Raw genomic sequence first — 13,839 nt, 5'->3', positions numbered from 1 at the left:
GGGTGTTTTAACGTTGTTACGAAACTGCGAAAAAAATTAACTTCAATCAATGATATATCGATGAAAAAAAAGCTATCTTGAATCTGAAAAATGGATTTCAGATTTCAGGCTTTCGCCCGTTTTTGAAAAAAAATTTATTCAAGATGCTATGTAACCTCAAATATAGCAAAAAACGGTGTTTTTTGCACTTTTAGGTTACAATATCTCGAAAACTGAGGGTGATGGAATTTTTCTGAAGTCGGATTCGGATTCAGCGCAGCAAAAACCTTCGGGTATACTAGGTCTGGTCTCTGGTTCCGGACCTTTGTCAAATTTTGTCGGCCTGTGTAATTGATCTTTTTTTAGGTGGTAGTTCACCTTTCTGCTTGAAAATTCATCTTTTTTGGTAAAAATTTTTATGCAGTTTAAAATTCCACTATTTTTTAAAATGAACTTTTATGCTAAAAATTCTGTTTTTCAGAAGGCTTGAAAATTTAACAGTTTGTTAGAAATTTGAAGTTTTTTGTTAAAAAATCGTATTTTTAGGTTGAAAATTCGACTTTTTAAAAATAAAATTCGTCTTTTTGGCTTTAAAATTAAATCATTTGGTTGAAAATTCATTTATTTTTTTCAAAATTCGACTTTTTTGGTAGAACATTATTTTTTATTTGAAACTTGAACCTATATATTTTATAAGTTAAAAATTCAACAAGTAGAAAGTCCATGTATTTTTTTAAAAGTCGTCCTTTTGGCTAAGAAATCAATTTTTTTGTTGTTGAAATTTTAATCTTTTGGTTGAAAATTCAACTAGTTGGTAGAAAATTAAACTATTTGGTCGAAAATTTAAGTTCTTGGTTGAAAAATCATATTTTTGGGTTGAAAACCTAACTTTTTTTGTATAAAATTCGTCTTTTTGACTTTCAAATTAAATAATTTGGTTGAAAATTAATCTATTTTGTTCAAAATTCTTCTTTTTCGGTAGAACCTTAATCTTCTATGTCGAAAATTGATCCTTTTTTGTTCAAAATTCAACCAGTTGGTAGAAAATTAAACTATTTGGTTGAAAATTTAAGTTATTGGTTGAAAAATCCTATTTTTGGGTTGAAAATTCAACTTTTTTTGTAGAAAATTTGCCTTTTTTTGGCTTTCAAATTAAATAATTTGGTTGAAAATTAATTTATTTTGTTCAAAATTCGTGTTCTTCGGTAAAACCTTAAACTTCTAGGTCGAAAAATTATTTATTTTTGTTGAAAATTCAAAAATTTGGTTGAAAAATCGTTTGTTGCTTTTTTTGTCAAAAAAAATATTTTATCTGAAAATTTAACGATTCCATGTTTAAAAATTTTTCCTACACATTGGATAATTTGACAGTTCGTATTTTTTGATCTTCTGGGTCGAAAATTAATCTTTTACGTTGAAAATTGAATTTTTTTTTTAATTCGTATTTTTTATTGCTGAAAGTTATTGTTTTTTATCAGAGTTTTTATCTAAAAATGTAAATATTCCATTTTTGGTTAGAAATTTATATTTGATAAGTTAAAAATTCGATTAATTGGATACAAATTTGTGTATTTTGGTTCAAAATCCAATTATTTCGTAGAAAATTCATATATTTTGTTAAAAACTCCTCTTTTTGGACAGAAGATTATTCTTTTTTGTTGAAAGTTCCACTTTTTGGTTGAAATTTAAATTGTTTAAAGTTTAAATTGAACTATTTTGTTAAAAATTTATTTATTATTGAAAAACCCAACTATCTTCCAGAAAAATTTGTCTTTTTGGTTTGAAAAATGTACTATTTGGTTAAATCTTTGAGTATTTTTTTTTAGAAAACTCGTTTTTTTACCGTTATTTGGTAGAAAATTCACATATTTTGTCAAGAATTCGTCTTAATGGAAAAAAATATTATTATTTGTTTAAAGGTCAACTTTTTTATTGAGAATTCAACCTATCTTGTTAAAAATTCATGTTTCTTAATTGAAAATTATGTTTTTGTTAAAAATTCATTTTTTCCGACTTAAAAGTCCACTGTTGTCTAAAAAATTTAAATTTTTAGCGTAAAAACTTTACTCTTTTCTTGTAAATTTAAATAGCTCAACTATTTGGTTGAAAATATATTTGTTTTTGGAAAATTCAACAGTGTCGTTAAGAATTTATCTTTTTTAATTGAAAATTAATCTTTTATAGTAGAAAAGTCACCTTTCCTCGGTAAAAAGTAATTTTGTTTGTTAAAAAGTCAACTGTCTTCGAAAAAATTCATATTTTTTGCTTGAATATTTTACTACTCCGTTAAATCTTTTAACGATTTTTTGAAAAATTCATCTATTTGTTTGTTAATGCAACTTTTAGCTTGAAAACTATTTTGTTTTAATTCGTATTTTTGTGTTGAAAATTCATCTGTTTGGATAACAAATATTTTTCTGGTCGAAAACTCAACTATTTTGTTGAAAATGAAATAATTTCGGCTAGAAATTTAAGGAATTTAAAGTATTTTGTATTAAATTAAATATTTTATCTTCAAAAGAAGTAATTATATTTTAAATTTGACAAAATTAAATGCTTTGAACATACCTTTTCAATGACATTGCCATCAGTTTCAAAATGTACATGATTCGTCCACTTTGCACGTTTTTTTACGTTTATTCACAGCTGCAAATTCAACATCCACTTGTTCATTTCCATTCTGCAATTGATTTATTTTCTTTTTTTTTAGCCTATAACGTCTCATAGCCTCAGCCATCCTTTTACGTTGATTAGCCCAATATAATTCATCGTTTTCTAATTTTTTTCTTTCTATATAACGTTTCTGCCTCTCAGCATTTTTTTTAAGTCTCTCATTTTCAATTTCAATATCATTCTCATCCTGCAAATTACTTTTTTTCATTTTCTGCATTTGTCTATAACGCCTGTACCTTTCAGCATTTTTTTTACGTTGATTAATTTCAGCTTCAATATCCACTTCTTTCACTTTTTGTCTTTCTCTGTAACGCTTCGACGCCTCAGCCGTACTTTTACGTTTATTAGCCAAACACAATTCATTTTTTTTCTCTAATTTTTTCCTTTCTCTATTAAGCCTCTGCTTCTCAGTCTTTCTTTGACGTTTCTTAATTACAGCTTCAATATCCACTTCTACATTTACATCCCGAAAATTATTTTCTTGAATTTCTATATAACTATCCAATATATTCGTTTGTTCCCGAGAATTACGTAAATTATTTTTTTTCTCATTTCTTTCTGGAGAAAGGCTTTTTGCCGTAGAATTATTTTCACATTTTTCAGCTGCAGTTCTACTATTTAATTTATTTTCGATAGGCGTTAAATCATTTTCAGGAGTGAGATCAAGAAACTTACTCAATAAAATATTACAAAATGGAATTGAATTGTCATTGTCAGTTAAGCTTAAACTCTCATTTGATTTATTATTTATTTCAATGTCTATTTTTTCTTCTTTAATTGATATTATGTCAATTATTTCATTTGTTTCACCAGTTTCGTTTCTTTCAGTATAATGTAATAAATTACGCTCCATTATGAATAAAATTGTAACAAAAAATCTTAACTTGTCCCCTTTTCTTTCTTCACTTATCCAATTTAATGAATTCAAAATGACACCATTAAAAAACGTCATGAATAGTGCTTAGAAATATGCTGAGGAAAGTCATGGTCGCCGAAACTATAACTGAAAGTAAAATAAAAATAATTTCTAAATGTTCATGATCTTTTATTATCTATTATTTATAAGTTGAAAAACAATCAGTTTCGAAAAATAAAATTAAGTAGCATCAAATGAAATTTTTTTCATAAATAGCAGGCCTCACAGTTCCTATGGGATAAAATATAGGGACCAAAGGGTACTTTTTCCGCACTCAAAAAGTAACAAATTCAGAGTGGCTGTTTTAATCGACTTTTCCAGGTTTTCCAGTCATTTTTTTTTTAATTCCATGACAACCTGTATTAGAATACCGGAATTTTGTTCAATTTAGAAAATTAATTTCCACTTTATCTGCAGTCGCAGATTTTTAGACTATCTCAGCTCTGATTACATTATAATTTATGTAATAAACCGCAACAAAATATTTATATGCCCGCCTCCCTCTTACTGTACTCAATCTTTATTTTCTAGAAATATACTAAAAATATACTTTTAACATAGAATCTTTTAAAAAACGAAATAAAACAGTATTTCAGATACAAATTAAAAATTGGCAAATTCATTAATTTATTTTAAAGAGAAGAATTTATTTTCTGATATAAAATATGACTTTTGAACAAAATACTTAAATTTTCAAAAAAATAATTCAATTTGAAAATAATAGTTAAATTTTCAAAATAAAGAGATAAATTCAAAACGAAAAAGTGTGATAGTTTCTATTTTAATTTTTAAAAAAGTTGAAATTTATACAAAAAGGAGCGAATTTTAAAACCAAAAAGACGAATTTTTTAAAATTTTAATAATTTAAGGATTTTAAATGATTTTAGGGATTTGAAAATATTTGAATTATTTTTGGTTTAAACATTTTTTAGAATATTTTTAAAACATTCAAGAGGTTTTAGAAACTTTCTAACATTTCCAGGGATTTAAACAAAATTGAAGAAATTTCATCTTATTTTTAAAAATTGCAAAGTTTTCAAAATTGTTAATGAAATTTTAGGTGTTTAACAAAATACTTGAATTTTCAACAAAATAATTCAATTCGAACAAAATAGTTTAATTTTCAACATAAAGAGATAAATTCCAAACAAAAAAGTGCCATAGCTTACATTTTAATTGAAAAAAAGTTGATATTCATACAAAAAAGAGCGAATTTTAAAACCAAAAAGACGAATTTTTAACAAATAAAGATTTTTCACTCAAGAAAGAAATAACAGTTTATCTAAATTGTTCAATGTACAAGCCAAAAGAATTTTTAAGATTGTCGAGATTTTTAAAATTTCAAAAAAATTGAAAACAAGTCGTAAACTTTATTTAAAGAGAAAATTACTATGAACAATGAAGTAAATTGAATTTTTGTGAATAAATTTTAAACTTTTTAAAACTAAACTTTTCTAAATTGAAGAAAATACAAATGTTAACAGTGTAATTTACAACATTCCGCAGATTCAATCAAAATTTTCTTTTATTTGCAAATTCAAGTTTTGGGAACAAAAGATTCTGAATAAAAAATCGTCCGAATTCGTTTGTCACAATTTTAAAAATATTTTTAATCGAAGAAATAAATTCCCGTTTATTTCCAGTTTTTCCAGGTTCGCAAACATTTTTCACGGTCAATGAAATTTAAAAAAAGGAACACTAAAGCTAAAAAATTGTCCACTTGAGGTAATAAAAACTGAGCTGCAAATGAAATTACTCAAAGTGGAACTGTTAAATTCTGAACTTTTAAAATTGACATTTAAAAGTGGTTAATTTAAACATTTTGTTTTCAAATGCTCAATAATTTAGGCGTATAAAATTCAAAGTACTAATATTTTTCAATATAAAAAAATATAAATCCACGTTATCATTATCAATGCTCTACATTAAAAAATCAATCAATGAACTTTAAAATTTTCAAAATTATATAATTTTAAGGAATTTTAAGCTAGAAACATCAAATATTGAAAAATTGCAAAATTTTTAACTGAACACTTCTTAAACTAGAAATTCAATTATTTTATTTTTAAATAGTTTGAATATCCTAGAAAAGTTTCAAAATTTTATTTCAAAATCTTGAGAAATCTAGAAGCTGTTTTAAATTTGTTTTAAATTTAAAATTATTTTGGAAACTTTTTCAGAACTTCTAAATATCTGTCAAAATAAATTGAATATTTCTAGGCGAGATTTGAGTCATTTTAAGAGATTTTAAGAGAATTGTGAAAGGCTTCAAATAAATAAAAACATTTTATTAAGATTCATAGGAAAATTAAAAATAACTTTTCATTTTGAAAAATTATTTTAAGAGAATATTTAAAAAGTTTTTTTTAAAGATTTAAACAAAGTTTCCAAAAAAGAGTTTACAAAATTTTAAGAAAACTTTCTAAAATTTGAATGCTAATTTTAAATCTTTTTAAAACTCCGAAATATCTCTTAAAATTACTCAAATTTTTTCTACAATTGAAACAATATTTTTAATTTAATAAAATCCTTTAATTAAGAATATATTATTATGAAGTCATTTTTAAGTTGAAAATAGTTTATAAACTTTCAGTCACAGCTTAACATTTGTTTAATGACTAAGACTTTCAAATTGAAACCGTTTAAGTTTGAACGTTAAAATCTTAAAATTCTTAAATTTTGAACTAGTTTAAAACCGTTTTGTTAAATCGTTTTTTTTTTACTTTTTATTACATAAAGTACAGATAAATTAAAAAAAAAATTATTTATTAAATAAAAATGGTTTTATCTAAAATTTTCAGCATCAAAGGCTTTTATTTTTTATTTGCTCAAGTCTTTAAGAAAGCATTTAAAGATTCTTTAAATTAAAAATGTATGCTTCGAAATAAAAATTTTTAAAGTACAAAAATTTTCAATTACGCATTGCAAGCTAAACAATAGCATAATTGAAAAACATAATAATTCAACTAATTATTTAAAAACTGTTGAAATCGAACGTGGATTTCCCGGGTTTTCTCGGTCTCAAAAAATTCACTGTCAAGTGAATTGAAAAAAATGTTGAAAAATAAAAAAAAACAATATGAAAAAACTTAATTGAATTCAGTAACTTTGACAGTTTTTTAAAAATTCACTTAATTAAGTAGAATTGAATGAATTTTGACGAATTCAACAGAATTTTAAAGGATTTAGGATAAATTAATAATAATTCAGGGCGACTTACAAATGAATTGTAAAAAATATTTGAAAATCTCTTAAAATCTTCGAACCCCTACTAAACCACTCATGCCTGGTGAAAAATTCATTAATACATTTTTAACCAAAAATTAAATGGCTAAATTTTCTTTTAAAAATCTAATTCTTAACCATAAAATAAAGTGGATTTTCATCAATATAGTCAAATATAATATAGTATATTATTATATATGACACTGGAATAGTTGAATTTTTTAAAACAAAACTGATTTTTATCAAAGAAATTACAAGGATTCTTTTAAATTACGTTCTTCTAAACTCGAAATAAAAATGTATTTTTTTAGATTAAGAAAATGAATGTCTATATGTTTGAAATATCATCAATTCGATTATTAAACTTAAGGTCAGGGGAAAAATCTCAGAGCAAAAAATTTTAAAAGGGATTTTTTTATAGTAAATAATAATACAAATTTAATAATAAATTATGAATTATTTAGAGTAAACTCAGATAATTTGACAAATCTGCGAGTGTAGATAAAGTAAAAACCACTTTTATAAATTGATAAAACTATTAAAATAATTAAAACTTGGATTTTTCTGAAATGAGGAATAAATATCCGGGGTTTTAAATTAAATTTCCGGTAAAATTTGAAGAAGCCGAAAATATAACTGAAAATAAATCAGGGTGGTGAGTCGGCAGACGATTTAAAATTTTTGGTTTTTCTCTGTCGAGTTTTTCAATTTTCCCGGTTAGCTGAAAATAAGATATTCATATTTTCCGGAAATGCAAACGTTAATTTTAATTAATGACGTTCATACTGAACATGTTTTAACATAAAAGAGCAAAACATTGCAAAATAAATGAATTTTGAAACAAATACTTAAATTGTCCATTAAAAACTATCAGTTTTTTAAACAAAAAAATGGAAAAGTTAACCTTTCAGTTACATAAATTAATTTTTAACAACAAAAAAACAGCTTTTCAACAAAACAGTTCAATTTGCAACCAAAGTGATAAATCTTTAACTACAATGAATGTTTAACTGGGACACATGAATTTTCAACCAAAAAGATGAATTTTTGAACAAGAAGATTAATTTTCAAATAAAAAGATTAATTTTCTACCAAAAAAATCAAATTTTTTAACAAAATACAAGAATTTTTAACGAAATAGTTGAATTTTTAACTAAAAAAATTATTATTTTCAACCGAAAATTGCATAGTAACATTTTTAGTTTAAAAAATTAATTTTAAACCAAACGTAAAACTTTTCAAATAAACAATAAATCTTTAGCTGGAATAGTTGAATTTTAAACCAGAAAGAAGAATTTTTAACTGAAATGATGAATCTTTAGCTAGAATAATTGAATTTTTGACTAAAAAGATGAATTTTCAACCAAGAAGATTAATTTCTACCAATAAATATAATTTTTCAACGAAAAACTGAATAATTAAATTTTTGGTCAAAAAATAAATGTTCAACCAAACAAATTAATTTTTAAAAAATTTATGTAATATTTAACTGGAATAATAGTTACATTTTCAATTTAAAAAATAATTTCCAACCAAAAAATAAACCAATTTTCAACAAAATAGTTAATTTTTCGGCAAAGAAATGCGTTTTCATGAAAAAAAAAACAACTTTTCAATCAAATAGCGTAGGTTTCAACCAAAGAAATAAAATTTTAATTTCAATGATATATCTTCAACCAAAAAAAATATTATTAACAAAAGAGTGACTTTCAACCAAGTAATTTTATTACCGACCTAAAAATGACTTTTCACTAAAATGATCAATATTGCACTCTAATACTTGAATTTTTAATTAAAATTTTTTTTGTTATCAAAAATACTAACTTGTAAAGAAAAAGATAATTTTCTACAAAAAAAAACAAACATTTTTTAGCACGATATCTGAATTCGCAACGAAAATGTTGAATTTACAATTAAAAGAAAAAATTTCATCCAAATTGTTGAATTTTCAACTAAAATGATGAATATTTAACGTGAATAGTGGGATTTTATACTAAAAAGATTAATTTTCAACGTTAAAGATTAATTTTCTAAAATTTTAAAATAAAATTATCAATTTTCAACCAAACAATTGAATTTTTATTCTTTTTTGTTGAAAGTTCCACTTTTTGGTTGAAATAAAATATTATTATTTGTTGAAAGTTCAACTTTTTTATTGAGAATTCAACCTATCTTGTTAAAAATTCATGTTTCTTAATTAAAAATTATCTTTTTTGTTAAAAATTCATTTTTTCCGACTTAAAAGTCCACTGTTTACTAAAAAATTTAAATTTTTAGCGTGAAAACTTTACTCTTTTCTTATAAATTCAGATTTAATGGTTGAAAAGTACATTTTATGTATCTTCAACCAAAAAAATTAATTTATAACAAAAGAGTTACTTTCAACCAGGAAATTTTATTGACAACATAAAAATTGAGAATTAATAAATATATAATAAATAATAAATAATATATATATATATTCTAGTTAAATATTACATAAATTTAGGTATAAATTAATTTCTTTGGTTGAACATTTATTTTTTTGTCCAAAAATTTAATTATTCAGTTTTTCGTTGAAAAATTATCGGTTTTAGTTGAAAAATTATATTTTTTGGTAGAAATTAATTAATTTTTTTATCTTTAACAAAAGAGTTTTACTTTTAACGAAGTAGTTGAATTTTATTTAAAATTGAAACAGAATGAGCTCAGGATATTACAAAAACAGTTTTAGTTGTGATTTTTGTATTTATAATTCTTGTATTGTACTTGGTTTTGTTATAAATTTTAAACTAAAATTCGAGTATTCTTTTAGTCATAAAACTCGAATTCAAACACGCTGGACTGGGAAAATCAGGAAAACCAGGAATTTTATAAGACCGGGAAAACCAATAAATGACCGTGCAATTATTTTTTGCCGGGAATTTTACAAATATGTATATGTTTCAATTATGATATCGCTCAGTTTACAATGCGTAATTCGAATACCTTTCATTAAAAAAATTCCGTTTAAAGACTTAAAATATTAAAAATTATGAGCGTTTGAAACCGACAATTCTTTATTTAAAAAAATGATTCTTTAATCAACTGAGAATATAAATTACAATATTAAAAATTGAATTGTACATTAAAGATTAACCAGTGAATAATAATAAAATTTATTTTACAAAACGATTCGGAATCACTTCAAAATTAAGAATTTCTAGATTTTAGGGTAAAAATTAAACCGTTTCAATTGGAAAGTATTAGTAACTAAAACAAAATAAATGCCCGATTGAAACTTTATCAACTAGTTTCAATTTTAAAATAACTTCAGAATAATATAATTATAATTATTTTTTGTATTTCTCAATTAATTAATTAATTATTATTAATTAATCATTATATTAAAAATTATTAAATTTCAGATATTATTTCAGTCTAACATTTAAGAAACTGACATTTTTTAATTGAGAAAAAATCGATTGATTTCATATTCAGAAACATTTGAGGGTTCATTTAAACTTAGTAATTAGAAAATAAATATTCAAAGCTAAACAATTTATTTAAAAAAATTAATTTTAAGAGAATATTTAAAAATATTTTCAAAATTGTCCAAAATGAATGTGGAATATTTTTTATTTTTCGGATTGAAAAAATGTTTAAATATTCTAAACTAATTTTAGAAACAATTTAAAATGTTAAAAATTCTAAAACTACATGAAGATTTTGAAATAAAAATAATCTCTCAATTTTTAATGTTTCTCGGTTAATGATTTGCAGCTCAGTTTTTATTACTTCAAATTGAATTTTTTTTCAGCTTTAGAGTTAGAATTTGTTAATTTAATTTACCGTTAAAAAAGCTTGCGAAGCGGGAAAAAACCGGGAATTTTTTTTTTTATTAAAACGGCCACATTGAATGAAAAAAAAATCGTCCTTTATTCCAAATTTATATTTTCCGTTCTATAATTAATTATTTCGTAATAAATTAAAAAATTTTGAATATTCTGAATTTATATTTAGAGGATCGTTAGAAGTATTGTTTTTTATTTTTATTTTAAAATCAAAAATTGAAAAAAATTATTTCAATTCAAATAATTTTTTTTTACGAATGTAAAAAGAGTTCAATTTTTTTATTTCTTTACAAGCTAGATAAATTTAAAAATAAATAAGAAATTAGTCAAAATAGTAAAAATTGTATATTTCATTTCTTAAGATAACAAAAATAAACTGCATTTTTTTACTGTTCAAAGAAACCCCCAAGATGAATTAATTTTTTTTTTTAATCTACATAAATATAAAAAAAAACAAGATTAAGAAACTCTGAATTTATTCATGAAAAATGTTTGAATAACAAATAATGATTGTAAATTTTCAAGACGTTACAGATCATAGAAATTCTTAGTTAATTCATTTAAAAAAATCGGGCGTATAGATTGAAAAGTAGGTGGTAGTAGTAGTATTGTTGATTCCAAAAATAACTTTTGTTTATTAACCTGATAATAACATGAAAAACAATTTTTTAAATTATTCTCATCCACTGGAAACTGTTTATAAATCTAAAAATCTTAAAGAAATTTCTGAAAAGTTACAAAAAAATCTTCTTTGTTATTAAATAAAAAATTAATCAAAAACATGATAAATATCCGTAAAAGGCATCGTATGTGACCTAAAATTTTGTTTGTTTTTTGAATTTTTGTTATCAACGTTCTAATACAAAAACACATAGAAAAACATTTGGTAAAAATAAGTATAAAGGTATAAAAGAAACACAAAAATTTCTAAAAAATACTTACAAGCTATCCAAAGAGATCAACTTTCAGATATATGTATAAGAATAACAAAATGCACAATAATCCACGAAAAATCACTGTTCACAACTGACAAATAATCGCAAATGATTAATGAAAAAAGCAATAGTTTTATTGTTGTGTGATTGTTGTTTTAAATCACGAACTAATGAAGTGATAGAACAGAAAAATCGTTCCTCGAATTAACCTCCCTTCTTCATATCAAGTTAGCACCGGTAATCAAGATTTCTACTTTATCGGCAGCTACTCACTCCCGAATTCAAATAATCACGCTATTTTCAACTGAAGAAGATACATTTTTAATCAAACAATGAATAACTATATTTTCAGTTTAAAAAAAAATAATTTTCAAGTAAAAAAATAATTATAAAGAATATAGTTTAGTTTTTAACAAAAGAGAAATATTTTTTCTAAAATAATTCATCGTCAAACAAAAAAACTCATTTTTAACTAAGTTGTTCCACTTTCAAATAAGCAGTTGAATTTTTTACAAGAAAAAAAACGACTTTTCAACAAAATAACAGCTTATAACCAGTAACTAACTTTACCGGTAAAAAGACAAATTTTCGATAAAAATTTGGTTAGCAAATAGTTGAATTTTTAACTAAAAAGGATCAATTATTTAATCTTCAACCAAAAAAATGTTTTTTTAACCAAAAAGTTGGATTTTCAACTAAGAAGATTAATTTCTACCAAAAAGATCAAATTTTCAACCAAAATTATGGACATTTAAATGGAATAATTGAATTATGAACTAAAAGATGAAATTTTCAATGAAAATTATGAATCTTCAACCAAGAAAATTAATTTCTACAAAAAAGAAAAATTTTCAACTAAAATGATGAATCTTCAACTCGAATAGTTGAATTTTCAACCAAAAAGATGAAATTTTCATTTAAAATAATTGAATTTCAACAAAAAAAAATTATTTTTAACCAAAAAGATGGATTTTCAAACAAGAAAATTAATTCCTACAAAAAAAGATAAAATTTTCAACTAAAATTATGGATATTCAAATGGAATAATTGAATTATGGACTAAAAGATTAAATCTTCAATGAAAATAATGAATCTTCAACTAAGAAAATTAATTTCTACCAAAAAAAGACAAATTTTTAATTAAAATGCTGAATTATCAACCAAAAAAAATGTCTTTTGGACCAAAAAGATGGATTTTCAACCAAAAAGATTATGTCTACCAAAAAGACAAATTTTCTACTTAAATGATGAATATTCAACTGCAACAATTGAATTTTGAACCAAAAAATGAAATTTTTAATTAAAATAACTGATCTTCAACGAAAAACATTTATTTTTAACCAAAAAGATGGATTTCCAAACCAAGAAGATTATTTCTACCAAAAAAAACAACACACCTTCTACTTAAATTATGAATATTTAATTGCAACCATTGAATTTTGAACCAAAAAATGAAATTTTCTATTCAAATAATGAATCTTTAATCAAGAAAATTAATTTCTACGACAAAAGACAAATTTTAAACAAAAATAGTGAATCTTTACCTGAAACATTTAAATTTTCAACCAAAAAAATAAAATTTTTACTTTAAATGCTGAATATTGTACTGGGATAGTTGAATTTTCAACCAAAAAGATGAAATTTCAATTAAAAATAATTGATTTTCAACCAAAACAAACGGATTTTTAACGAAAAAGATGATTTTTGTAACAACAAGATTAATTTCTACCAAAGAAGACCAATTTTCAACAAAATTATAAATATTCAACTGGAATAGTTGAATTTTCAACCAAAAAATGAAATTTCAAATTAAAATAATGAATCTTCAATCAAGAAAAAATTATTTCTGCCAAAAAAGACAAATTTTAAACTAAAATGATGAATCTTCAACTGGAATAGTTAAATTTGCAACCAAAAGGATGAAATTTTCAGTTAAAATAATGAATCATAAACCAAAAAAAATTGATCTTTAACCAAAAAAATAGATTTTCAGACAAGAAGATTAATTTCTACCCAAAAAGACAAATTTCCTACTAAAATCCTGAATCTTTAACAAAAAAAAAATTTACTTTCAACCATGAAGATTATTTCTACCAAAAAAGACAAATTTTATACTAAAATTATGAATATTCAACTGAAACAATTGAATTTTGAACTAAAGAGATGAAATTTTTATTTAAAATAATTGATCTTCAAGCAAAAAAATGTATTTTGAAGCAAAAAGATGAATTTTCTACCAAGAAGATTAATTTCTACAAAAAAAGATAAAATTTTCTACTTAAATTATGAATATTCAAAC

At 22.9% G+C, this 13,839-nt stretch overlaps 1 protein-coding gene across 5 annotated transcripts in view; it reads right to left on the bottom strand.

Moving 5' to 3' along the window:
- The window catches only part of LOC117173441 (trichohyalin-like), a 106,645-nt gene that overhangs the window by 6,378 nt on the left and 86,428 nt on the right, over window positions 1-13,839 (bottom strand). For all 5 annotated transcript variants that reach the window (XM_033362015.1, XM_033362013.1, XM_033362010.1 and 2 more), the window contains one exon: window positions 2,548-3,655. In XM_033362015.1, the coding sequence (XP_033217906.1) occupies window positions 3,650-3,655 (6 nt within the window). In that variant the 3' untranslated portion in view covers window positions 2,548-3,649. The remainder of the gene's footprint in view (window positions 1-2,547; window positions 3,656-13,839) is intronic.

This window comes from Belonocnema kinseyi, chromosome 5, assembly GCF_010883055.1.
Source record: "Belonocnema kinseyi isolate 2016_QV_RU_SX_M_011 chromosome 5, B_treatae_v1, whole genome shotgun sequence".
In the NCBI taxonomy this organism is placed as follows: domain Eukaryota; kingdom Metazoa; phylum Arthropoda; class Insecta; order Hymenoptera; family Cynipidae; genus Belonocnema; species Belonocnema kinseyi.
This window is presented reverse-complemented; position numbering and strand designations above follow the sequence as displayed.